Source organism: Hypanus sabinus, chromosome 21 (genome assembly GCF_030144855.1).
Source record: "Hypanus sabinus isolate sHypSab1 chromosome 21, sHypSab1.hap1, whole genome shotgun sequence".
Taxonomy (NCBI): Eukaryota; Metazoa; Chordata; class Chondrichthyes; order Myliobatiformes; family Dasyatidae; genus Hypanus; species Hypanus sabinus.
Genome location: NC_082726.1, coordinates 35,714,619 through 35,740,444, shown reverse-complemented (window position 1 = coordinate 35,740,444; position 25,826 = coordinate 35,714,619). Strand labels below are relative to the sequence as shown.

At 38.2% G+C, this 25,826-nt stretch overlaps 1 protein-coding gene across 1 annotated transcript in view; it reads left to right on the top strand.

Moving 5' to 3' along the window:
* The window catches only part of glud1a (glutamate dehydrogenase 1a), a 112,428-nt gene extending 86,944 nt beyond the window's left edge, over positions 1-25,484 (top strand). Inside the window, exons 8-13 of the mRNA XM_059946324.1 lie at positions 743-880; positions 3,310-3,390; positions 14,913-15,036; positions 15,923-16,014; positions 19,998-20,060; positions 23,070-25,484. Of these exons, the coding sequence (XP_059802307.1) occupies positions 743-880; positions 3,310-3,390; positions 14,913-15,036; positions 15,923-16,014; positions 19,998-20,060; positions 23,070-23,189 (618 nt within the window). The 3' untranslated portion in view covers positions 23,190-25,484. The remainder of the gene's footprint in view (positions 1-742; positions 881-3,309; positions 3,391-14,912; positions 15,037-15,922; positions 16,015-19,997; positions 20,061-23,069) is intronic.
* The last annotated feature ends 342 nt before the right edge of the window (positions 25,485-25,826 follow it).

The following is a 25,826-nucleotide window of genomic DNA, read 5'->3' as shown; positions in this document are numbered from 1 at the left end:
TATATAGAGGATTGTCAACTGTTTTTTGTGGCTGTTTTTTGCTGCAGGCAAGGTGAGGGTTTTGGGGTCTGCGAGCTTTGTTTCTTTATTATGTCTGGTGGGGGGGGGGTAGTTAACATCTTTCATCAACACCCATGGTCTTTTTGTATTTAATGGCTATCTGGAGAAGACAAATATTGTATAAGCATACCTTGACAATAAAATGAACCTTTGCTATGTTTGTGTGTTTTGTATATATGAAATTTATGCAGAATAGAACTTGGGATGTGGTAATTTTCAAAAGGCTCTAATTTTTCTCTTTTTTTGTTGTCAGTACCTGTTTGTAAAAGCCAAATAACAATTTTTTCATTTAATGCTGGATGCAATGAAGTGTTAAAAACCTGAACAAAATAAATTTTACTGAAAATGAAGCTTTTACTATTGGCTACAGGAGCAGCCTCTGAAGTTGTTGTGCAATCTATGAATGTAGATATATAATGGATATGGAGCTGTTGCTTTCTATACCGACACTGATTCACTAGTGTTAATTTTCCGTAATGAAAATACTGGAACTGATTTCTGGAAATGAGATGAATTTATCAAGGTTTTCATTGTATACTTTAAGTCTGCTGAGCCCCTGGATTTCATGATTGAAAAACAAATTAGTTTAACTCATGCCACTGAAATTACACGATACTCCTTCGGTAAACTGCATTGTGTAAAAGATTTGAGGCCTTAATATCTTGTCTGGTTCTGTATGCAGGCAAATGGATCTATAGTTGGCTTCCCCAAAGCTCGGCCATATGACGGCAATATCTTGGAGTCAGAATGTGACATTCTCATCCCTGCAGCCGGTGAGAAGCAGCTAACAAAACTCAACGCACAGAAAGTTAAAGCAAAGGTGAGGAGAAATCTCTGGTCCCAGTTAAAGCAGACCCTTCACCAGAAGTACTAATTACTGCAAATATCCAATCAATCAATCATGTGGCCTGGTGAAGGGGCTTGTCGTGTTCATTTCGTAACAGCTTACTCACCTTTAGTCCCCACCAGGCACTCGGCTGTCACCTATGGCTCCAAGTAGCTGTTTGCATGTGACTGATTCCACATCCTGGGACACTGCTTTGACAGGTGGGCTTAACCAGGTTAGGGTAGCTGGCGGACTGCTACCACATTAAGATAGGGACATGCTTGTCCTAGAATGCAAATCCAGTTCTGGTGAACTGGGCGGATGAGATCTACAGTGCGATCCAGTGGCTAGGAAGGCCATACCAGAACGCTCTGTGGAGAGCGAATCACATGACAAGGCACAGGAGGAGTCACAGACATCCACTGCGACCAAGGAAGACCCCATTTGTGACACTGGTTCATACCACTGGAACTGGACTTCTGAGGTCAAGAGAGTGGAACTGCTCCAGTGCAATAGCTTTTCCATGTAAAAAAAACTCTCCCATACAGATTTCCTGTCATTGTCAGACATTATAGACGGGCAACCACTACAACTCGCAAGTGTATCTAAAAAGAGGCCACTGTGTACTAATTATTAATGTGATTGAATGTATTTATGATTGTTGTCTTGATAATTGGCCCTTTGCAACTTCATTCTGAGATTAGAGCCACTGTCTCTTCCACCTGTAGTGACAAAGCAATGATAATCGCAGATTGAATTTTGTTTCTATATTTACAGAATTAAAACCCGGCATTCAGAATCCCATCAACAATAGGAATGCCAGAAACATTTAATTGATTCCTGCAATGTTCAGAAGTAAAGCAGTAACATTTTTAAAAATTAATAAATCCCAGTGGAAAACTTACAACTGCTTAGTTTTAAAGATGACAGCATTTATAAGTTGATAAATTTGCAGTTAATTTGTACTAATAGGATTAAACTGATCAAAAATCTCTGGAATTTCATAAATTCACACCAGGTAGTTGCAACTGAGAAGGGATTAATCATAAACCAATCATAATACCATTTGACCTACGTGGATTAATGATGTTGAGGCCACCAAGATGGGATTTAGTCCTCATTTTAAAAACATGCTTCATAGCTTTTGTAATATCCATGCTATAATCTCCTACATTAACATTTATAATTATCTACCACTTATTTTTCCAATATGGCTTATCCTGCTGTGTAGAGTTTCTGATGGTGATCACTTTGCAGTTCTGATTTGTCACAAATTGAAAATAACTCATTTAAATTATTTGCTCTTTATTTTGATCTTGCCTTTGATCAGCGCAGTAGTGTACTGGTTAGCACAACTCTTTACAGTACAGGTATCCAGGGTGCAAATCCCACTGCTGCCTGTAAGGAGTTTGTATGTTCTCCCCATGACCACGTAGGTTTCTGCAAGGTGTTCTGGTTTCTTCACACACTCCAAAGATGTACCAGCTAGTGGGTTCATTGGTCATAGTAAATTGTCCTGTGATTAGGCTAGAATTAAATTGAGGGATCGCTGTGTAGTGCGGCTCGAAGGGCAGATAGGGCCTTTTTTTGTGGTGTATCTCAATGGTTTAAATTTTTTACTCAAACTTGTTTAATTATTTAGGTCTTATTTTTCTCTTTTAGATGTATTCCTAAAGCTTGTTGATCTACTTGCCCGTCTTTTTCATTTTGAGCCTTTGGCACATTTTCCAGCTAATCTGTGCACCTTCTCTAGGGTTTGGGTTCAGATTCCTAAAAAATGGAAGCTATTTAGACTGCTTCACAGTTAGGTCATAAGAAGCATAAACTCAACAGATTGGGTTTCCAGCACCTGCACAAAGACACATACAAAATGCTGGAGGAACTCAGCAAGTCAGGCAGCATTTACAGAGGGGATGTTTCAGGCTGAAACCCTTCATCAGGACCTTATTGGAGGTGCTACTTCTGTTTCGAATATTTTGCCTCTGATTTTGCTTTGGGCATTGATACACCACACATGGTATAATATATGAGAGATCTATCTTCTCTGGTGCCATCCATTTTAAAATGTAGTATTTTTGTCCAGTTATTTTAACTCCTACTGTGATTAAAATATCAGAACAACTAAAAGCCAACTTACCCATTATGATCTTGTTTTGCTGCTCTTTCAGCATTTGCCCATTTAATGATCAATGAGGAAAAGGAAGACGTGTGTATTTCAACACTTGTTACTATCCTGAGAATGTGATATTAAAATATTACTAATGTTGTGGGACAAAACCTAGAATGTGCAAAGGACCAGAATTGGAGAGCTTGGTGATCTGAGGAATGGAAGTGTTTGTATAATGCTGAAGAATGAGACTGTCATGGCAGCTGAGAGCAATGGCTTATTTATATTAGAATGATTCCAAACATCTACTTTGCAGATTATTGCCGAAGGTGCTAATGGGCCAATAACTCCAGAAGCTGACAAGATCTTCATGGAAAGGAACATCATGGTTATTCCAGTGAGTTTTGCCCTGGCTTTCTGCTTCGTACTCATGGGCTTTAGACTATAAGAAAATAAGACAGAGGAGCAGAATTAGGCCATTTGGCATGTTGACTCTGCTCCACTATTCCTTTTTAAAAAAATTTTTTTTATTGAATTTTCAAATAGGTTACAGAAAGAAAAAAGAAAATTATCAACCCTTCCCCCCTCCCCTTAACCCCTCCCTCTAACATATCCCTATAGAAAAAAAAGAAGAAAAAAGAAAGAAAGAAAGAAAGAAGGAAAGAATGCCTGGATTTTGGAAGATCCCCACATGCTCCATGGAGTTCATAATAGCTTTAATATGTATATTTATTTCTTTCCTCAGATAACCAATAATTTTGTCTTCGGAGATCCTATATATTTAATCCTATTTTTTGTAAATAAGTGCGCCAAACTTTCAGAAATATTTCATATTTATTTCTTAAATTATAAGTAATTTTTTCAAGTGGAATGCAGCTAAAAATTTCATTCTTCCAACGATCTATACTTAAGTATGAATCCGATTTCCAAGTAACTGCAATAGCCTTTTTGGCTACCGCCAATGCAATTTTTATGAATTCTTTCTGGTATTTATTCAATTTGGATTTTGATTTTATCCCTTCAATATCGCCTAGTAAAAATAATATTGGATTGTGTGGAAGTTGTATTCCAATAATTTGTTCCAATAAAACTCTTAAATATGTCCAAAAAGGTTGAATTTTAGAATAAGACCAAGTAGAGTGTAAAAAAGTATCAATTTCTTGATTACATCGAATACATCGAAAACATTGATCAGATAAATTTGAGTTTAATTTATTTATTTTTTGTGGTGTAATATATATTTGATGTAAAAAGTTATATTGTACTAATCTTAGTCAGTTATTGTATTTATCATACTGTCAAGTCATAATCTTGACCAACTTGTTTAATCAATTTTAATATTCAAATCAGTTTCCCATTTTTGTCTTGACTTATGAATTCCTTGTTTACTTGCCTGTTTTTGAATCAAATTCTACATACCAGAAATAAATTTTTAAATTTTTCTTTTATGAACTAAAGTTTCTATTTCATTAGGTTTCGGCAATAACATTGTTTGACCCAGTTTATCTCTTAAATAAGCCCTTAATTGGAAATAACAGAAAAGAGTGTTATTTGATATTTTATATTTATTCTTTAATTGGTCAAATGACATTAATATACCTCCTTCAAAACAGTCTCCTATATATCTAATCCCTTTGTGAAACCAGTTATATAAAAGTTGATTATCCATTGTAAAAGGGATAAGTTTATTTTGAATTAAAGGTCTCTTTGCTAATAAAGATTTCTTTATCTCATCATCAACATTTATCTTATTTCATAAATCAATCAAATGTTTTAATATAGGAGATTTTTTCTTTTCCCGTATCCATTTGGTTTCCCATTTATATATAAACTCTTCTGGTATATCTTCTCCTATTTTGTCTAATTCTATTCTAATCCATGCCGGTTTATCTTCATCAAAAAAAGATGCAATAAATCTAAGTTGATTTGCTTTGTAATAATTCTTAAAATTTGGTAATTGTAACCCTCCTACATCAAATTTCCATGAAAATTTTTCCAACGATATTCTTGACATCTTACCTTTCCAAAGGAATTTCCTCACCCATTTATTTAACTCTTGAAAAAATTTCTGTGGTAATTGTATTGGTAATGTTTGGAATAAATATTGTAATCTAGGGAATATATTCATTTTTACAGCATTGACTCTACCTATTAATGTTATTGGTAACATCATCCATTTATCAAGATCCTCTTGAATTTTTTTCAATAATGGCAAATAATTTAATTTATATAAATTCTTTATGTCATTATCAACTCTTATACCTAAATTCTTTATACCATTTATCGGCCATCTAAATTGAGTTATTAATCAACATTGACCATAATCTCCTTTAGTAAGAGATAGAATTTCACTTTTATCCCAATTTATTTTGTACCCTGATGTTTTCCCATATTCTTCCAATCTAGAAGATAATTTACGCAACGATTGTAATGGGTTAGTTAGATAAATCAGAACATCATCAGCAAATAAGTTAATCTTATATTCCTCCTGATTAACTCTGAAACCCGTAATATCTGAGTCAGTTCTAATTAATTCAGCTAATGGTTCTATCGCCAACACAAATAAAGCAGGTGATAATGGACAACCTTGTCTAGTTGACCTTGTTAACTGAAATGATGTTGAAATTTGGCCATTTGTCACCACTTTAGCTTTGGGGGTTAGTATTTAAGGTTTTAATCCACTTTATAAAAGATACTCCTAATCCATATTTTTCCAATACCTTAAATAAAAAATCCCATTCCAATCTATCAAATGCTTTTTCTGCATCCAAAGCAACTGCTACACTCATTTCTTCCCTCTTTTGTGCCAAATGAATTATGCTAAGTAACCGAGTTACATTATCTGCCGATTGTCTATTTTTAATAAATCCTGTTTGGTCCATGTGTATTAATTTTGGTAAGTATTTAGATAATCTGTTAGATAAAATCTTTGCTATTATTTTATAATCTGTGTTCAACAAATGAATAGGTCTATATGATGTTAGTTTTAAAAGATCTGTCTTTTTTTGGCAATACTATTAAAATAGCTGTCGATTCATTTGAATCGGGAGCAAGTTACAGCTTGTGATTCAGCTGGGAGCTCAGAGAATTCGTCCGTGTAGGTAGGATTTAAGCCTACCTGGTCAATACCTGTGGAGGAGGGGGAACTGCGCAGGCGCGAGTGATGTCAGCGTCGAGCGCGCACTTTAAAAGGCAGGACTTCTTTTCAGAGTGGTCATTTGAATCGGGAGCAAGTTACAGCTTGTGATTCAGTTGGGAGCTCAGAGAATTCGACCGTGTAGGTAGGATTTAAGCCTACCTGGTCAATACCTGTGGAGGAGGGGGAACTGCGCAGGCGCGAGTGACGTCAGCGTCGAGCGCGCACTTTAAAAGGCAGGACTTCTTTTCAGAGCGGGCAGCGGAGTCCATGGAAGCAGAGTCTTGGGCTTTGGCTAAGTGGGCTTCGGCGTAAGGGGACTTCGGTAAGCTTGTGTGATTGCTCGCTGAGGGGAAGAAGGTAAGGTCGCTAGGTGCTTTTTAGACTTATTCTATTAATCCAGTTCAGGTATGGGGGAGACAGTCAGAGCAGTGGTGTGCTCCGTATGCAGTATGTGGGAGGTCAGGTTCAACACAGTTGTCCCTGATGACCACACCTGCAAAAGGTGCGTCCAGCTGCAGCTCCTATCAGACCGAGTTAGGGAGTTGGAGCAGGAGCTGGATGAACTACGGATCATTCGGGAGGTGGAGGCAGAGATAGATAGGAGTTATCAGGAGGTAGTCACACCAAAAAACCAAGAAGTAGGCAGATGGGTGACGGTCCAGAGAGGCAGGGGGAGCAGGCAGAGAGAGCAGAGCACCCCGGCCATTCCCATTAACAATAAGTATACCGTACTGGATACTGTTGATGGGGATGACCTACCAGGAATGAGTTGTAGTGGTCCTGCCTCTGGCACAGAGGTTGAACCCTCAACTAGAAAGAGGAGGAGGGAAGAGAAGAGAGCGATAGTTTTAGGGGACTCTATAGTTAGGGGGGCAGATAGGAGATTTTGTGGGGCAGATCGGGAGTCTCGGATGGTATGTTGCCTCCCTGGTGCCAGGGTCCGGGACATCTCAGATCGGGTGCAGGCTATTCTTGAGAGTGAGGGCATGAACCCAAATGTAGTGGTCCATGTAGGGAGCAATGATGTAGGTAAGGTGAGTGAGGGGGTCCTGCTTAGAGAGTTCAGGGAGTTAGGAGTGAAGCTGAAAGGCAGGACCTCCAGGGTGACAATCTCGGGATTGCTACCTGTGCCACGTGCGAGTGAGGCGAAGAATAGAATGATTATGCACATTAATACGAGGCTGAGAGCATGGTGCAGGAAGGAAGGGTTCAGGTTTTTGGATAATTGGTCTTTGTTCCAGGGACATTGGGATCTGTTTCGAAAGGATGGTCTACATCTGAACCGGAGGGGTACTAACATTCTTCCAGGAGTATTTGCCAGTGCTGCTCGGGGGGGTTTAAACTAGATGTGCAGGGGGCAGGGATCCAGATCCAGAGGGTTGGTCAGAAGGTGCATGGGGTTAAATGTGTACAAGGTTTGGGTGATCTTGAGAAGGTCATCAAAATTCAGGGTGCAATTTGCCCGATGGAAGTTCAAGGAGCTGGGTTAGGTACAGTAGACATTGTTTTAAGCAAAGAGAGGAGGAATGGGCTAAGAATTCTATACTTGAATGCGCGTAGTGTCAGAAATAAGACAGATGAGCTTGAAGCTCAGATGAAAATGGGGAACTACGATATTGTTGGGATAACGGAGACATGGCTGCAAGGGGATCAGGCCTGGGAATTGAGCGTACCAGGGTATACGTGCTATCGTAGAGACAGAAATATGGGAAGAGGGGGTGGGGTGGCCCTGTTGGTGAGGAATGAGATTCAGTCCTTAGCAAGAGGTGACTTGGGAACAGGGGAAGTAGAGTCTGTGTGGATTGAGCTGAGGAACAGTAAGGGTAAAAAGACCCTAATGGGTGTTGTGTACAGGCCCCCAAACAGTAGCGTGGATATTGGGTACAAGTTGATTAGGGAGTTAACATTGGCATGTGCTAAAGGTAATGCAGTCGTTATGGGAGATTTCAACATGCAGGTGTACTGGGAGAATCAGCTAGGTGCTGGACCCCAGGATAGGGAGTTTGTGGAGTGTCTAAGGGATGTATTTTTGGAACAGCTTGTGCTTGAGCCAACCAGGAACGAGGCTATTTTGGACTTGGTGATGTGTAATGCACAGGAATTGATAAGTGATCTTGAAGTAAAGGAGCCATTAGGAAGTAGTGATCATAACATGATAAGTTTTTATCTACAATTTGAGAGGGATAAGGGCAGATCAGAGGTGTCAGTGTTGCAATTAAATAAAGGAGACTACGGAGCCATGAGGGAAGAGCTGGCCAAAGTTAAATGGGCGGATGCCCTGGCAGGAAAGACAGTGGATCAGCAGTGGCAGATATTCTTGGGCATAATGCAAAAGATGCAAATGCAGTTCATTCCAATGAGAAGGAAGGATTCAAAGAGGGGGAAGGGGCCACAGTGGTTGACAAGGGAAGTCAGAGATTGTGTAGCATTAAAGAAAAAGAAGTATGACAGGGCTAAGATGAGTGGGAATACAGATGATTGGGAAAGTTTTAAGGAACAACAGATCTTAACTAAAAAAGCAATACGGAGAGAAAAAAATCAGGTATGAGCTCAGTCTAGCCAGGAATATAAAAGGGGATAGCAAAAGCTTTTTTAGCTATGTGAAGAGAAAGAAGATAGTTAAGAACAATGTTGGCCCCTTGAAGAATGAATTGGGAGAAATTGTTACGGGAAACAGGGAAATGGCAACAGAATTTAATGCATACTTTAGATCTATCTTCACCAGGGAGGACACAAGCAATCTCCCAGATGTATGGATGGGCCAGGGTCATAAGATATCAGAGGAATTGAGACAGATTGACATTAGGAAAGAAACTGTGATGAGTAGACTGGTAGGACTGAAGGCTAATAAATCCCCGGGTCCAGATGTTCTGCATCCGAGGGTTCTAAAAGAGGTGGCTCAGGAAATTGCGGATGCATTGGTAATCATTTTCCAATGTTCCTTAGATTCAGGATCAGTTCCTGAAGATTGGAGAGTGGCTAATGTTGTCCCACTTTTCAAGAAGGGAGGGAAGGAGAAAACAGAGAACTATCGCCCTGTTAGCCTAATGTCAGTCATGGGGAAGATGCTTGAGTCCATTATTAAGGACGAAATAGTGGCACATCTAGATGGCAGAAATAGGATTAGGCCGAGCCAGCATGGATTTACCAAGGGCAAATCATGCTTGACTAATCTGTTGGAGTTTTTTGAGGGTGTAACAAGGATGTTAGACGAGGGTAAGCCAGTAGATGTTGTGTACCTAGATTTTCAGAAGGCATTCGATAAGGTGCCACATAGGAGATTGGTGAGTAAAATCAGAGCTCATGGCATTGGGGGCAGGGTTTCAACATGGATAGAAAACTGGTTGGCAGATAGAAAGCGAAGGGTAGCAGTGAATGGGTGTTTCTCAGACTGGCTGGAGGTGACTAGTGGGGTACCACAGGGCTCTGTATTGGGACCACAGCTCTTTACGATTTATGTCAATGATTTAGATGAGGGCATTGAAAACTATATCAGCAAGTTTGCTGACGATACTAAACTGGGTGGCAGTGTGACATGCGAAGAGGACGTTAGGAGAATACAGGGAGACTTGGATAGGCTGAGTGAGTGGGCAGATACTTGGCAGATGTCATTCAATGTGAATAAATGTGAAGTTATCCACTTTGGAAGCTGGAACAAGAGGGCAGAGTATTGTCTGAACGGTGTCGAGTTAGGTAAGGGAGAAATGCAAAGAGACCTAGGAGTCCTAGTTCAATGAAGGTGAATGAGCAAGTGCAACAGGCAGTGAAGAGGGCAAATGGAATGTTGGCCTTTGTTACAAGGGGAATTGAATACAAGAGCAAGGATGTTCTTTTGCATTTGTACAGGGCCCTGGTGAGACCACACCTGGAATATTGTGTACAGTTTTGGTCTCCAGGTTTAAGGAAGGACATTCTGGCAATTGAGGAAGTGTAGCGTAGATTCACTAGGTTGATTCCTGGGATGGCAGGGCTGTCTTACGCAGAGAGATTGGGCTTGTACACGCTGGAATTGAGGAAATTGAGAGGGGATCTGATTGAAACGTTTAAGATAATTAAAGGATTTGATAGGATTGAGGCAGGAAATATGTTCTAGATGTTGGGAGAGTCCAGTACCAGAGGGCATGGATTGAGAATAAGAGGTCAGTTATTTAAAACAGAGTTGAGGAAGAGCTTCTTCTCCCAGAGAGTTGTGGAGGTGTGGAATGCACTGCCTCGGAAGACGGTGGAGGCCAATTCTCTGGATGCTTTCAAGAAGGAGCTGGATAGATATCTGATGGATAGGGGAATCAAGGGATATTGGGGACAAGGCAGGGACTGGGTATTGATAGTGAATGATCAGCCATGATCTCAGAATGGCGGTGCAGACTCGGGCCGAATGGTCTACTTCTGCACCTATTGTCTATTGAAAAAGATTCTGGAAGTTTATGCATTCTTTCCGCTTGGTGTATTAGCTCCATAAAAGGAGGAATTAATAAATCTTTAAACTTTTTGTAAAATTCAGGCGGAAAACCATCTTCTCCTGGAGATTTGTTACTCTGAAGTGATCCTAGAGCTTCTTCGACCTCTTTTAATGTAAAAAGCACATCTAATCCCTTCTGTTCTTCCGAATTCAATTTTGGAAGAGTTATTTGTGATAAAAACCTTTCTATCTCAACAATATCATTTTGTGCTTCTGATTGATACAATTCAGAATAAAAAATTTTTGAAGTTTCATTGATTTCCAAAGGTTTATAAGTAATTTTATTTACACTTGTACACTTGTTCTAATTGCATTTATCCTTTTGGAAGCCTGGTCTGTTTTTAACTGCCAAGCAAGAATCTTGTGTGATCTTTCACCTAGTTCATAATATCTCTGTTTAGTTCTCATAATTGTTTTTTCTGTTCGGTATGTCTAAAGTGTATTATATTGTAGTTTCTTATTAACAAGTTGCCTTTGTTTTTCTTCTGTCATATATCTTTGAGATTCTTTTTCTAACTTTGTAATCTTTTTCCAATTGATCAATTTCTACCATATATTCCTTCTTAATTTTAGAAGTATAACTTATTATCTGGCCTCTCAAATATGCCTTCATCGCTTCCCATAATATAAATTTATCATCAACTGAATGTGAGTTTGTATCTAAAAAAAACTGAATCTGTTTTTTCATAAAATCACAAAAATCTTGACATTTTAATAATATTGAATTAAATCATCTGTAAATCGATTCCTCCTTATCCATCATTATCATTGTCATTATCAAGGGGGAATGATCTGACAATATTCTTGCTTTATATTCCATATTTTTCACTTTGTCTTGAATATTCGCTGATAGTAAGAAAAAATCTATCCTTGAATAAGTTTTATGTCTATTTGAATAAAATGAATAATCCCTTTCTCTTGGGTTAATTGTTCTCCATATATCAATCAAATTTAAATCTTTCATCAATGATAAAGTTAATTTTGCTACTTTTGGTATTGTAACAATCTTTGTTGACCTATCTAAAACTGGGTCTAGACAAAAGTTAAAGTCTCCACCTATTAATATTTTATTGTGTGAGTCAGCCAAATTCAAAAAAAGCCTCCTGTATAAATTTTACATCATTTTCATTTGGTGCATAAATATTCATAAGAGTCCATAGTTCTGAAAAGATTTGACAATGTATAATTACGTATCTTCCCACAGAATCAATTAATACATTTTGTATTTTAATTGGTAAAGTTTTGTTGACCAAAATTGCAACTCCCCTCGCTTTTGAATTAACTGAAGCTGCTATAACATTTCCGACCCAATCTCTCTTTAATTTCTGATGTTCTATCTCTGTTAAATGTGTTTCTTGTATAAAAGCTATATCTATTTTCATTTTCTTAATGTATGTAAAAATTCTTTTTTCAGTCCATTAAGCCCATTAACATTAAAACTTTAGAAATTCAATAAATTAATCATTATTTTTAACGGGGTTACTCCAGTCTATAATAATACATAGTATTTCAACTCTCATAGTACCTTGGGAAATTATTTTAAAATCTCCATGTTGCTATGTGTCTCCCCTCTGATCATCCAGGCAAAGAAAGAAAGATAGATTATAAAGAAAAAAACCAAAAAAAAAAACCCCTGCTAATGTTGTGAATGAAAAAAAATTACCCCCCCACCCCCGTTGTGTGGGTCATGGCAAACGCTACGATTACACACGTGAATCCCGTAGCGATCGATCTGAAGTTTCCCCAGCTCCCCCGTAACATGAAAAAAGTATATATAAAATGAGAAAAAATAATATCACTGCTCTCAATTAATATTTCTCAAATTTTTACCTTTCTCCCCCTGTATCATATAATTAAAAGTATATTTAAATATTCTTCTGTCTTTAATGTCCATCAACTCACTTCAGTGTCCCCGTCTTCATCTTTAATCTGTTTCACTTTTAAATCTTTACTGTGACTAGTGAATATTTGGGAGTTCTTGTGCAAACTCCTCTGCATCCCGATAATCAGTAAAAAATCTTTTTCCATCATCCAAAAAAATTATCAATGTTGCTGGGTGGTGCAATATAAATTTATAACCCTTTTCTCATAAAACATTTTTCGCTAGGTTAAATTCCTTCTTTCACTTCAAAAGGTCATAACTTATATCAGGATAGAAAAGTACTGCTTTCCCTTCTATCATCAATGGCTCATTTTTCTTTCTGGCATAATGGGCAGCCGCCTTCAGGATCTTTTCTTTATCTTGATATCTTAAACATTTTATCAAGACTGGTCGTGGGTTTTGATCAGGTTGGGGTTTTGATCTTAAGGCTCTGTGGACCCTTTCGATTTCAATCAACTGGGTTCCCTCTTCTATTTCCAAATTTTCCAGGATCCATTTTTGAATAAATTTTATTGGATCCTCTCCCTCTATCCCTTCTTTAAGACCAACAATTTTAATATTATTTCGTCTACTAAAATTTTCAAGCTCGTCTATTTTATCCAACAGTCGTTTTCTTTCTGATGTCCAGGCAAGAATTTTAACTTTCTTGTCCATTTTCTCCTGTTTTTTCACCATTTTATCAAACATAGCCTTCATATTTTTAATATCTTCTTGTATTATTTTTAATTTTTTAAATTCTATTAATTCATACATTATTTGCACCAAAGCTTCTCTTATGTCTCCAGAATATCTTCCACCTCCAGTCTCTTCCTGTTGTTCTTCTTTTACCTCCTCATCTTCATCTGTATGTTCCAGAGAATCCGAATCCACCTCGGGTTCATTTTCACTTCCACTTCCAGTCGTAGCTGGGATTTGTAGTTCAAATTGCTCATGTTTGTGTATGCCCTTTCCTGCGTGCACACGCAGTTCCTGTTGTTCCTTCTTGGAGACTGTTGATGCTGCGGCCGATTTCTGTTCTGTGTCGCCGGAGGTAAGATGCACTTGAGTCCAAGGCTTCTTCATGGTGGCTAGCTCAACTTGTACTATCTTCAAAGTAGAAGTTTTCTTCTTTGTCTGTTTAGGAGGCATATCTAAGGAAAATCCTGATGTAGTTTTTAGAAAATATTTACTAACTTTTCTTCACTTAAACATTAATTTATTATTTTGTTTACGGGAGAGCTGGATATCCGCGTCTCGATCCTACGTCATGACGTATCCTATGTCCCCCCTGCTCCACAATTCCCTCATAGCTAATTTATTATTCCCCTCAATCCCATTCTCCTGCCTTCTCCCCATAATCTTTTGATGCTCTCTAATCACTTCTCCTTTAAAAATATACTCAATAATTAGCCTCCCCAGCAGTCTGTGACAATGAATTCTACAGATTCATTACCCTCTGGCTAAAGAAATTTCTCCCCTTCTCAATTCTAAATAGATGTTCCTCTATTCTGAGGCTGAAACAGCCATTCTATCTAGGCCTTTCAATATTCTTTAGATTTCAATGAGATCCTTCCTCTCCTTCCCCCCCCCCCCCCCCCCCCCACCCATTCTTCTAAACTCCAGCCAGTCCAGGCTCAGAGCATCAACTGTTCTTATGTTAGCTCCTTCATTCTTGGAATCATTCTTGTGAAGCTCCTCTGGATTATATCCAATGCTGGCAAATATTTTAGATAACAGGTACCAAACTGCTCACAATACTTCAAGTGCATTTTGACTTCATGTCTACTGCTTTCTAATCTCGTCAGAAAAGTTGCTTTCTTAATCTGTTTGTAGTAGACTTCCTGTGACTTGTATGTTAGTTCCTCATTAATCAATGCAGTTTGGTGATTTTCTTGGCTTTAACATTGAGTAATGTTTAAGCATTGTTCTTATTAGAATAAAATTCAGCTCTTCCTTTAATGATGGAATTAATTTGTAACTTTGTCACTTAATTTGTGTATTCCTAAGATTAAGTGAAACAAAGTCAAAAATAAAGTAGCTTTTGTCTGTTTGAAACTGCCTCCAGCAGCAAATTAGTGTGACCTACGTAACAATTTGCCTGATTTTCGTGACTGAATGAAATTGGTGTTAAAGGGCTGGCTAAATGCTACTGGTGTCTCACAAATTAATACCACTTCTGTTCCTCAGAAGGGGGAAAAATCTGCTTGTTATTAAATTATTTAGATTTTTTGGTCTAAATTTAGTGCTTGTGTTGAATAAGAGCAGTAACCAGGGTTGTGGGGGTGGGGGGGGGGAAGAGGTGAGGTAATTAGCAACCACTCCCCTGAGTTTCCCTGTGTAACAGTTGGGAAGTGGATCTCAACAAGAATAATGTGCCTGAAGTAATAGAGGCTGGTGCCTCAGTGCAGGGCACCATCTACTGTCATTCTGATCTCTAATTATCTCTCCTCCTTGTTACAGGATCTATTCTTGAATGCTGGTGGTGTCACTGTTTCCTACTTTGAGTGGCTGAAAAATTTGAACCATGTCAGCTATGGCCGGCTGACCTTCAAATATGAGAGAGACTCCAACTACCACCTGCTAAGTAAGTGAGGCTTTTGTGATTTTCTGAGTATAGTACTGAAGGTCACTATCCTGGTGAGCAGCAGTTGGTTAGTTGCTGAAAAAGGCCTGTGTAGTACAAATGGGGGAGGAGGATGAAACTTGGCTTATAATTTCTGCTAGATCTGAATTTAACAAGTTGAACCACATTTATAAGAATATTTGTTATTAAATTATCTGATACCTTGTCCAGTTCCCAATATATCATTTGGGTAAAGTGGTAGGAACCTGAGTCTCATGTAGATCTACATCGTTTTAGCATAAGATATTGGGGAGAGCACCGTTTTGAAAACTTTCTCACATGACCTTGGATTAATCCAGTGCCGAAATTAAATGAAACTTGTCTAAGGATCTAGTCAAGTAATTAAGACAGTGTTTCAGTATTTTTTTCTTGAAAATTTTTAAAGTTAATGAGTACCCTTAAATTCTTTTATGGGTTTAACCTCATTGATATAACCCCATGAATATTTTTCTGGTGCTTCTCCTTTAACGGTTAGTGGCGAATATATTTAAAACCTTCAAATGGTAGCGCAAGCAGTAATATCAGAATCCATAGAAGGATAGAACATATATCACTTAGTAACAAAAAATGCTGGAATTACTCAACAAGTCAGGTAGCCTTTGTGGAAATAAATTCAACACTTCAAGTTTTTGACTTCAGATCAAACCTTTTGTTGTATCATGTCTCTACTGATTCATCCTTAATAAAATTCAAAGCCACCTAAAGGCCATGCCTTTCTGTATTTGACGCAGAAGTACCTGTCTTTGTCCAGAATAGAAGTTAAGGATGAGATGAAATTTGTTTATTCAGTAGGTGCCAGATATTTACAACTGAATTTTGACTCTGATGTTTTCTTTCTTCTCTTTAGTGTCCGTCCAGGAAAGCTTAGAGAGGAAGTTTGGCAAGCATGGTGGGACAATACCAGTTGTACCCACAGCAGAATTCCAAGCCAGAATAGCAGTAAGTCTCTGGGACTTGTTCTCTTCTTCTCATTCATCCATGGACAGAAACATGGATAGAAGTGGTTTAGAGAGAAAGAGAGAGAAGGGCCAAATGTAGGCAAATGGAACTAGTTCTAGAAGACTGCAGTTGTTATATGTGAATTGGGCCAACGAGCCTGTTTCTGTGCTATATAACTCTAAGGTTATCATGTAGTAAACTGCAATATTATAATGAAATGCAGAAAAATACATTTTTGAATATTTTTTTTATTTTTGAATATATTTTTGATATATTTCTGAATATAATTTTGAATGCAGTCAGACCTCAGTAGATTTGTAATGGTAGTAATCACATTGAAGACAATTAAAGCTGTGAATCTCAACGTTGTATTTTGGAAATAGCATTTTGGCATGAAAAAGCCATGGTATATTCAAAAATTATGTACATTGAAAACAAGTTATTTCTGAATCAGGTTTATTATCACCCTTATGTGAACTGAACCTTGTAGCAGTAGTACAGTGCAGAGATACAAAATTACAATGCTATAAATTACAAAATATAACAGAAAATCTGACAGTGGGGAGGAAGCTGCTCCTAAATCACTGATAATAGTGGGTCTTCAGTCTCCTGTACCTTCTCATGGTAGTAATGAGAAGGCACGTCCTGGATGCTGAGGATCCTTGATGGATGTCACCTTCATGAGGCTCTGCTCCTTGAAGATGTTCTTAGTGATGTGGAAGGGTGTGTCCATGATGGAACAGGCTGAGTCTATAACACTCTGTAGCCCCCTGTAGTCCTGCATATTGGAGCCTCTGTACCAGGCTTCAATGTAACCAGTTAGTACGGTTTCCATTGTACATCTATAGAAACTTGCAAGAGTCTTTCACATATCAAATCACCTTGAATTCCTAACGATGTAGAGCTGCAAATTTGCCGCCTTCATGATTTAAGTCAATGTGTTGAACCCAAGATTGATACTACAATGTTGACATCTTGAAGCTTGATCTTGAGCTTCTCATTCTTTCCACCTCTGACTTCTCAGTGGGATCTGGTGTTCCCCTGACTTCCTCTTCCTGAAGTCCACAATCAATTCCTTGGTCTTGCTGACATTGAGTACAAGGTGGTTTTTGCAACACCAGTCAAACAGCCTACCTCACTGCTGTCTGCAGCCTCATTGCAATTAGATTTTACCAACAATGGTGTCATCAACAAATTTGTAGCTTTTTTTCTACCTTAATTTTAACATGAGAGTAATTTGATAGGATGGTTTTGATCTGTGTGATTGTCTGGTTCTTGTTAGATAATTGCAGAAGGGAGAGATATGTCAGCCTGCGGGTGGGGAGTTAGTTTTTAGGTGTGTTGGCATAGTGATTATGACTCAGACCTTTTCTGAACATAATGAATCCCTTAATACTTAATTACTACTTCTGTTTATTATGTAACAGTACATTGTTAACCTATAACCACATACCATGCCTGTAAAAAGTATTCATCCCGCTTGGAGATTTTCATGCATTATTGTTTTACAACATTGAATCACAGTGGATTTAATTTGGCTTTTTTGACACTGATCAACAGAAAAAGATTTTCATGTCAAAGTGAAAACAGATCTTTATGAAGTTATCTAAATTAATTACAAATATAAAATACAAAATAATTGATTGCATAAGTATTCACCCCTCTTTAATATAACACACCAAGTCATCACTGGTGCAGCCAATTGGTCTTAGAAATCATATAATTAGTTAAATGCAGATTTGTTTTTTGGAGTCATGTGCAGTCAAGGTGTTTCAATTGGTTGTAGTTTAAAAAAAATACACCTGTATCTGGAAGGTCAGATGAGTCAGTATCCTGGGAGAAACTACACTATGAAGACAAAAGAACGTTCCAAGCTAATCTGTGAAAAAATTTATTGGTTTATTGAAAAGCACAAGTTGGGATGGATTTAGGGAAATTTCCAAGTCACTGAATATCACTTGGAGTGCAGTTAAGTCAATCATCAAGAAATGGAAAGAATATGGCACAGCTGTAAATCTACCTAGTGCAGGCTGTCCTCAAAAACTGAGTGACCGTGCAAGAAGGGGACTAGTGGGGGAGGCCACCAAGAGACCAGTGACAACTCTGGAGGAATTATAATCTTCAGTACTTCACCAGTCGCAGCTTTATGGGAGAGTGGCAAAGAGAAAGCCACTGTTGGAGGAAAAGAAACTCATGAAATCTCAGCTAGAGTTTACCAGTAGGCACGTGCAGATTCTGAAGACAGCTGGAAGAAGTTTCTATGTCTGATGAAACTAAAATTGAGCTTTTTAGTTATCAGACAAAATGCTATGTTTGGCATAAGTTAAGCACCACACATCATTAAAAACACACCATCCCTACTGTGAAACATGGTGATGGTTGCATTATGCTGTGGGGATGCTTCACAGCAGCAGGTCCTGGAAGGCTTGTGAAGGTAGAGGGTAAAATAAATACAGCAAAATACAGGGAAATCCTGGAGGAAAACATGGTGCAGTCTGCAAGGGAACTGTGACTTAGAGGATTTGTTGTCCAGTAAGACAGTGACCCCAAGCATAAAGTCAAAGCTGCACAGGAATGGCTTAAAAACAACAAAGTTAATGTCCTGGAGTGGCCAAGTCAGAGTCCAGTCCTCAATCCAATTGAGAAGTTGTGGCTGGACTTGAAAAGTGCTGTTCACTCACAATCCCCATACAATCTGACAGTTTCATGAGTTTTGTAAAGAAGAATGGGGAAAAAAATTGCAGTATACATATGTGCATTATCCACACAGACTCAAGGCTGTAATTGTTGCCAAAAGGTTCAACTATTATATACTGACTTGAAGGGGTGAATACTTATGGACTCAATCATTTTGTGTTTTATATTTGTAATTAATTTGCCTGTGCCAGGGCATTGTTGCTACTATATCTTTCCAGCATTTTCCATTTTTATCTAATTGCCTTCCCTGAAGTGACAAACTGCAAATGCTGTGCCCCTATTAAAAAAGGAAATGGAAGCCTGGGACAATGGCCCAGTTAGCCCAGTTAGCAGGGCCTTTATAAGACCATGACAACATCTTGCTTTCCTAAAGTGTTTAAAGTTCTGTGAGAACGTAATAAGCTGGTTAGATATAGGGGGGCCAATAGCTATAATTATATTTGGTTTTTCCAAAATATATTCTGTAAGGTACTATGTAAGAGGTGGCTACAGGAAGTACAAACTTGTGGTATTGGGGATAATATACAAATGTAGAAAGAAGGTTGACAGGAGAAAATAGTAAATGGGTTCATTTTGGACCTACACTGTAAACAGTGACATTCTTTGTAAATTAATGCTGATCCCTCAGCCGTTTATAATAATAATGACATGGGTATGGGGACTGAATTTATAGTAGCCAGATTTCCTGAAGGTACCAAGATGGGTGGAAAACATGCTATGGGAATACACTGTACAAGGAGAAGTAGCAATAAAATGGGTGTCATTAAAAGTTAATATTTCCCAATCTTTTTTGCAGTTCTTCAGATTGAGATGATTTGCTAAGTAAACCGAAATGGCAGTAATTGTATTCTAAATCAAAATGCTTAAAGTCATGGAACGAAGACCAGAACTTCAACACAAATTACATTAATTAAGACCACAAGACTAACCCAAAAAATGGAATGAAAACCAAGTTGATCTTGGTGGACAACTGATCATTCACCAAGAAGTGGTCTTCTCTACCTCCCCAATTTAGAAACTCATTTGGAAACTCTCAAGACACTTTGTCTGTGTTAGTGACAATACCTATCTTAAAGAAGAGCATGTTGTCTCCTAAATAAAACACTAAATCAACAGCAGGTCAGGCAGCATTGGAGAGAAAAACGTTGGTGCTTCAATTCAGTGACATTCCTTTTATCAGGTTTGGAGAAAGCTAGATATATGGAAACAATATCTTTGCTCTAGCAGATTGTCTATTCCATAAACTACTATTTCTTTACACAGTTTTGGTGTATCTTTTTTAATAGGGTGCCTCTGAGAAGGATATTGTCCATTCTGGTCTAGCATATACCATGGAGCGCTCAGCAAAGGTATGTCCAAGGCTGAACAAGTTATATGAAGTAATGTAGATTGGCTGGTGTACTTCATGGTTTCTGTTTTCTATTAAACCACTGGTCTTTACTGTCATTGAATAATTTCCAGCTCCTTATCTCACAGTACAAACAACCTTAATTTCTGCATATGATTTAGAACAAAATAGGCTTTGATTTTAAAAATGTTGCCTTTGAACATCCCAAAGCATCCCAGAGCTGATGGAGAAGACATTAGCAGGGAAATAATGCAACAATTGTATGTATAGAAGCTCAACAAACTTGCAAACAGATGGGTGAAGTTGGTTGAAGGATCAAATGTGTGGGAAAACTGCTCTTGAACTGGACCATGTGAACTTTTGCAGTCGTCTGAATTGGCGGGGGGGGGGGGGTGGGCAGTGACATCTCATTTCCGTAGAACTCAACATATACAGTTCAAGCTCTTTCAATTAACAGCAATAACCCCTTAATCTCTTTAACCCCCCCCCCTTCTCCCTTGTGTTCTAATTGTCTTTTAATTTCAGCTGATTGCCCTGAATTAACAAGATTTCTTTATGACCCTTGGGTACTGATAACCTTACTGTTGCCATGTTTGACATGTTATCCATGTCTCTTTTGTCAAAATGTTTAGTTGTAGCAAATAAACCTTGGAATTTGGCTCCCGGCCTTCTCTGTAAAAGGAGAATCTTTGCATCCTTCCTGAAAGATACAAATAGCATTTTTGATATAATATTTAGATTTTTTTTGCACCTTCCCTGTATCTTTCAAAATGGCTCTTGCATTATGGTTTCATGGCTTTATGGTTTGATAAAGTTCTTGATTCGGATCTTTAAAACTCAAGCTCATTTGCCTTTATTAATTTGCATTTTTTATTTATGATGTTTGCAATCCCTAGATCATTTTAATCTTGTTTTTGAGTAAATGGCCTCTTATTTTTCCACATTGTAAACATCAGGCTGAAGGGTACAAGAGCCAACACAGGCAAAATCTTAATCCTTTGTAGTAGTTAAATATTGTATGCCATTTAGGAAATATATTAATATTGGCTTGTACTCTTTTGTAGTCATTTGGGCTGTTGACTTTATTCCTATGTTTTACTTCCTCTTGCAGTGAGCTAGTTACCCATTTTTTTGAATAGCTGGGTATGGGGAGTAGGATTCATACACAAACTGAACTGAGACTTAGCCCAAAATCTTCTGATTCAAAGGTGCAGGAGCTGACAGAATGACAGTTCTTCCTTTTGCCATTGAGGGAGCAGATAGAAGCAGAAGGCATGTGCAGAAATACAATGAAGAATTGTCTAACACCTGGCTTTAATGACATGCATGCAAACCAGCCAGTTTGGTTTTGTGTAATAGGGTGAAGAATGTGGTCTAAACATTAGAGATAAAACCTGAAGTTCATGCTCTTGTTAATTTGTATTTCACTTTTAATCCTGGGTATATCAATATATATTTCTGACAAGAAGTATCCAGACTTAAGTACGATGACAATAAAAGATGGTTAGTATATTTCCAAAACAGAATGATGTTTGTGACTTGAAGGGAATTATAAATGTTTCTGTGCACCTGTTACACCATCAGAAGCAGTAGAGGTCATAATTTTTTTTTGTTTTGGTGTGTATTTTGTGAAACGCCATTGTGCAAGACAGTGTTAACGTGCTTGAGGGAACGCTAATCAAGTGAGCTGCTTTGTCTTGCGTCTTGCTTGAGCTACACTGGCCCAGGAGAATCTGACACTTAACTTGCTGTACATGGCAAAAAGGCTTTGGAAAATGGGATGATGAGTCTCTTGCCACAGGGAACCCAGATTCTGACCTACATTTTTTGCCACAGTACTTATGTAGCTGTTGCATTTGTTTCAAGTCAGTAGTGTCCCCAAGAATCATGATGGTGGAGGGACTGGATTGTAGTGTCATATAACCATATAACAGTTACAGCACAGAAACAGGCCCTCTTGGCCCTTCTAGTCTGTGCTGAAAGCTTACTCTTACCTAGTCCCACCTACCTGTGCTCAGCCCATAACCCTCCATTCCTTTCCTGTCCATATACCTATCCAATTTTTTTTTAAATGACAAAATCAAACCTGCCTCTACCACTTCTACTGGAAGTTCGTTCCACACAGCTACCACTCTCAGTCAAGAAGTTCCCCCTCGTGTTATCCCTGAACTTTTGCCCCTTAACTCTCAACTCATGTCCTCTTGTTTGAATCTCCCCTGCTCTCAATGGAAAAAGCCTATCCATGTCAACTCTATCTATCCACCTCATAATTTTAAATACCTCTATCAAGTCCCCCCTCAAACTTCTACACTCCAAAGACCTTATAAAGACCTAACTTGTTCAACCTTCCTCTGTAACTTAGGTGCTGAAACCCAAGTAACATTCTAGTAAATCTCCTCAGTACTCTCTCTATTTTGTTGACATCTTTCCTATAATTCGGCGACCAGAACTGTACACATTATAGTGTATTGAGGGAAGTTGGACAACTCTGGAAGGTTATTGCCCATCATTTGGGTAATAAAGGTATTGCTTTCCATTTAACAGGCCAAACATGAATGTTGTTGAGCTCTTGTTGCATGTAGATATCTTTAGAGAAGTTGTAAATGTGATCATTGGTAATCTGCCAATTCTGGTCTTGTGATTGAGACTCACTACAGCTGATTATGATTACCCACAATGATCTGTTACCTTCTGTTATCATGACTGTAACTGGTGAGGAATTTCTATTTGATTCTCACCTACTGAAGTTTACTGGAGATCCTTGATGATTGTTTAAGTGATATAAAGGACAGTTACACTCAGCAATTTGGTTCTTTTTATCTATGTTTGGAATCAAAGTGGCTAGAATTAACTCTGCCTTTTATGTTTGAATAGCGCGTCAATGACTTTTGATACGGGAGCGGTAAGAATATTTAGTTGTTAGGTGATCTGCATCTCAGGAATGTATACCAAAGGCAAAGATGGGGAAGAAGAATGTGTTCATTGGTAATGTTTTTTTTCTCTCTTCTAGCAAATTATGCGGACAGCAATGAAATATAACCTGGGCCTGGATTTGAGAACAGCTGCGTATGTCAATGCCATCGAGAAAGTCTTCAAAGTGTATAACGAAGCTGGTCTGACCTTCACATAGAGTGGACGCCATCTGTCCTCGTCAAACCTAGCTTCCCCTCTCCCAGCCTGACATATCAAACGTTTACATATGTCTTTTGTTGCTTTTTTTCTTTTTTGCCTCCTAAACCATTGGAACACTAATTCTCCAATAGAAGCTGCCAGAATTAGTCAATAGCTTGAATAATCAAAGTAATCCTAGTATCATAATTAAGGCTTACAGAAAATCTCTACATTCTCACACTGCTGGCAAGTGGGAGCCATGTTGCATTTACTGAACAAGGAATTTAGTTTTTTTTGTGGCATCCACCTAGGTAACAAAGCATTTCTGCAGAGTCATTACATGAACTAAAATTCTTAATGATGAGGGTGGAAAACTGTTTGTGTTCTGGGAATACTATCTTTTTGCAGATAATCTCCTCCCTGAATGGATTTTTGCCAAAGGTGTGGCAGTCCACTTTCTGAATTTGTCTATTGCAAAGATCCTCAAGGTATTGGTGGTACAACTACCACATTAGTACTGGAGCCCAATGTGTATGACGAAAATGAACAATATTGTGTGCAGCAATATTTACACAAATGGATTTTTAATTGTATACTAATAATTGTTATTTAGGCAGAATTATTTTTATAACAGGGGGATGCAACATTTTGGGTGGTGTCCAACTTCTCAAGAACTAAAGTTAACCGGATCCCCCTTTCTAATTGTTCACTGATTGACCTCTGGACTTTTGGTGGTTAGGATAACACTCTATTGTAATGCCTGAATAACTCACCAACATTTAATTTGGTGATTTGCACATGAAGAGTGAGAGTTTTGAGTTTAGTTTCCCCTGATTGATCATTTGGATGAATTGGCTAGCAGGAGGAGGATGTGCCAACTAATGTCAACATTTAAGTTAAGGACCTGATTCCCCAAATACAAGTTAGTTGCATTTTAAGAGATAATATTGTGTTTATTTAAATGGGGCTACTTTGTGAATCTAGCCAAAGAAGACCAGAAGTGAAGATGGAAGAGTGTAAAAATAATTTACAGGGAAGTAATTCCCAGTGTAAAATTTCTTTAACTGCCTTGATTTTCTTCACCTTAAGAGCCCCCCCCCCCCACCACTTAGAAATATATGCCAACTTACTTTGATTTTTGTTAGTTACAGCACGGCCATCTTTCTGCTTTAAGATAATTGATAAGCCCTCCTGGAATGGGTTATTACTAGCACTGCGGCTAGAGCACCTGTGTGCCTGGGGAGTTGGTCCAGCACATTAACATTCCTTGGGGAAGAGGGCAGTATGCAGAAAGCAAACAAAAGGTGGCTATTGTGACATTGAAGCAGTTTGTATGTTGCAGATATGCTTCCCTCTTCTGTTAACAGCCAAAACATCTAAACCTACACCCCAGACTATCACAGAAGCAGCACATTCACTAGTAAATCTATCACTGGTTGATCCTTTAGAGTTCCCATTCGAAGCTGAAAAACGTACCCAAGTTTTTCAGTTTGTATTTGAAGTAGGACTTGGCTATACTCCGTTTTGCATTTTCCCATTTAGTTTGGAGGCAAGACATGACTCCCTCACCTTGTGCAGCTATTAGAACAGTGAGGGCCTTCAATTCTGTAAGCCTTGTTGGAAGCCAAGTAATATCAATGTCTTTTTATAACGTAACCTACAATCTCGCCTCAAGTTGTCTAAATGGATGTGAAAGTTTTTATATAGGAAATCCTTAAACTATAACCAGATATCTGTCTAGTGAACTCTGTAGACTAAATTTGTCTTCAGCTTCATTACAGGAAGGCAAAGTCATATATGCCATTGCATCTTATGGCTGACTTTACATAGGAACGTCCATTGTAGTGCCCTGTATCTTGATGTTTTCTTGCAGATTACACAGGCAAACTGATCTTGCAGTTTTGCCTGTTACATTTGCTACAATGCACTTTTCACAACAGTAACTAGGTTGCTCTGAGCTGCTCGGATCCATTTTGTAAGATGAGTTGCTTGAAAACTGCAGGACAATGGTGATGCTACCATTTTCTGTTGAGTTTTTGAAATGTGCTTCTTCCATCTCTATTCCTTGTAATGTCCAGAAAGGAGTTATGCCATAAGGGTCCTGAGAATGTCTTTCATATTTCTGTAGGATTAAGCATGTCGGATTTGTCAGTTTTGGCATTTGGGTCTAGTGAGTGCAATGAAGTACCAGATGTAATTTGTGCACCTGGGACAAACCTTTTTTAAAACAGCAGTTTTGTGTTCTTTTCTACATTCTTTGTAATTGCATGAAGGTGAGACTTACAGATTAAACTTTTGACCTTTCAAGTGTCAATGAGTTATCATTTCTTTTTTTTATGTATTAATTCTCATTAATTTTGTTCTGAAGCTTGTTTGTGATGTTTGACAACCAACTTCCTCCATTTTTACATTGTAACCTGTCAGCGTTCAAACATTTTGGGATCAGCTATCTTGTCCTTATTCTTTGAGCTATGTTGAGCTGCGCAACTTCAGGATGAATTCAAGATTATCTGAAAGCAAGCACTCTGAGTGGAAGGGCCTGTTTCTGTGCTATAGTGTTCTATGACTATGATGGAGAAAGGAACTAGGGACACAGGAACTTCAATTGAAGATGACAGGAAGTCTTTCAGAAGAAAATGTAAAGTGAATCTTAAGG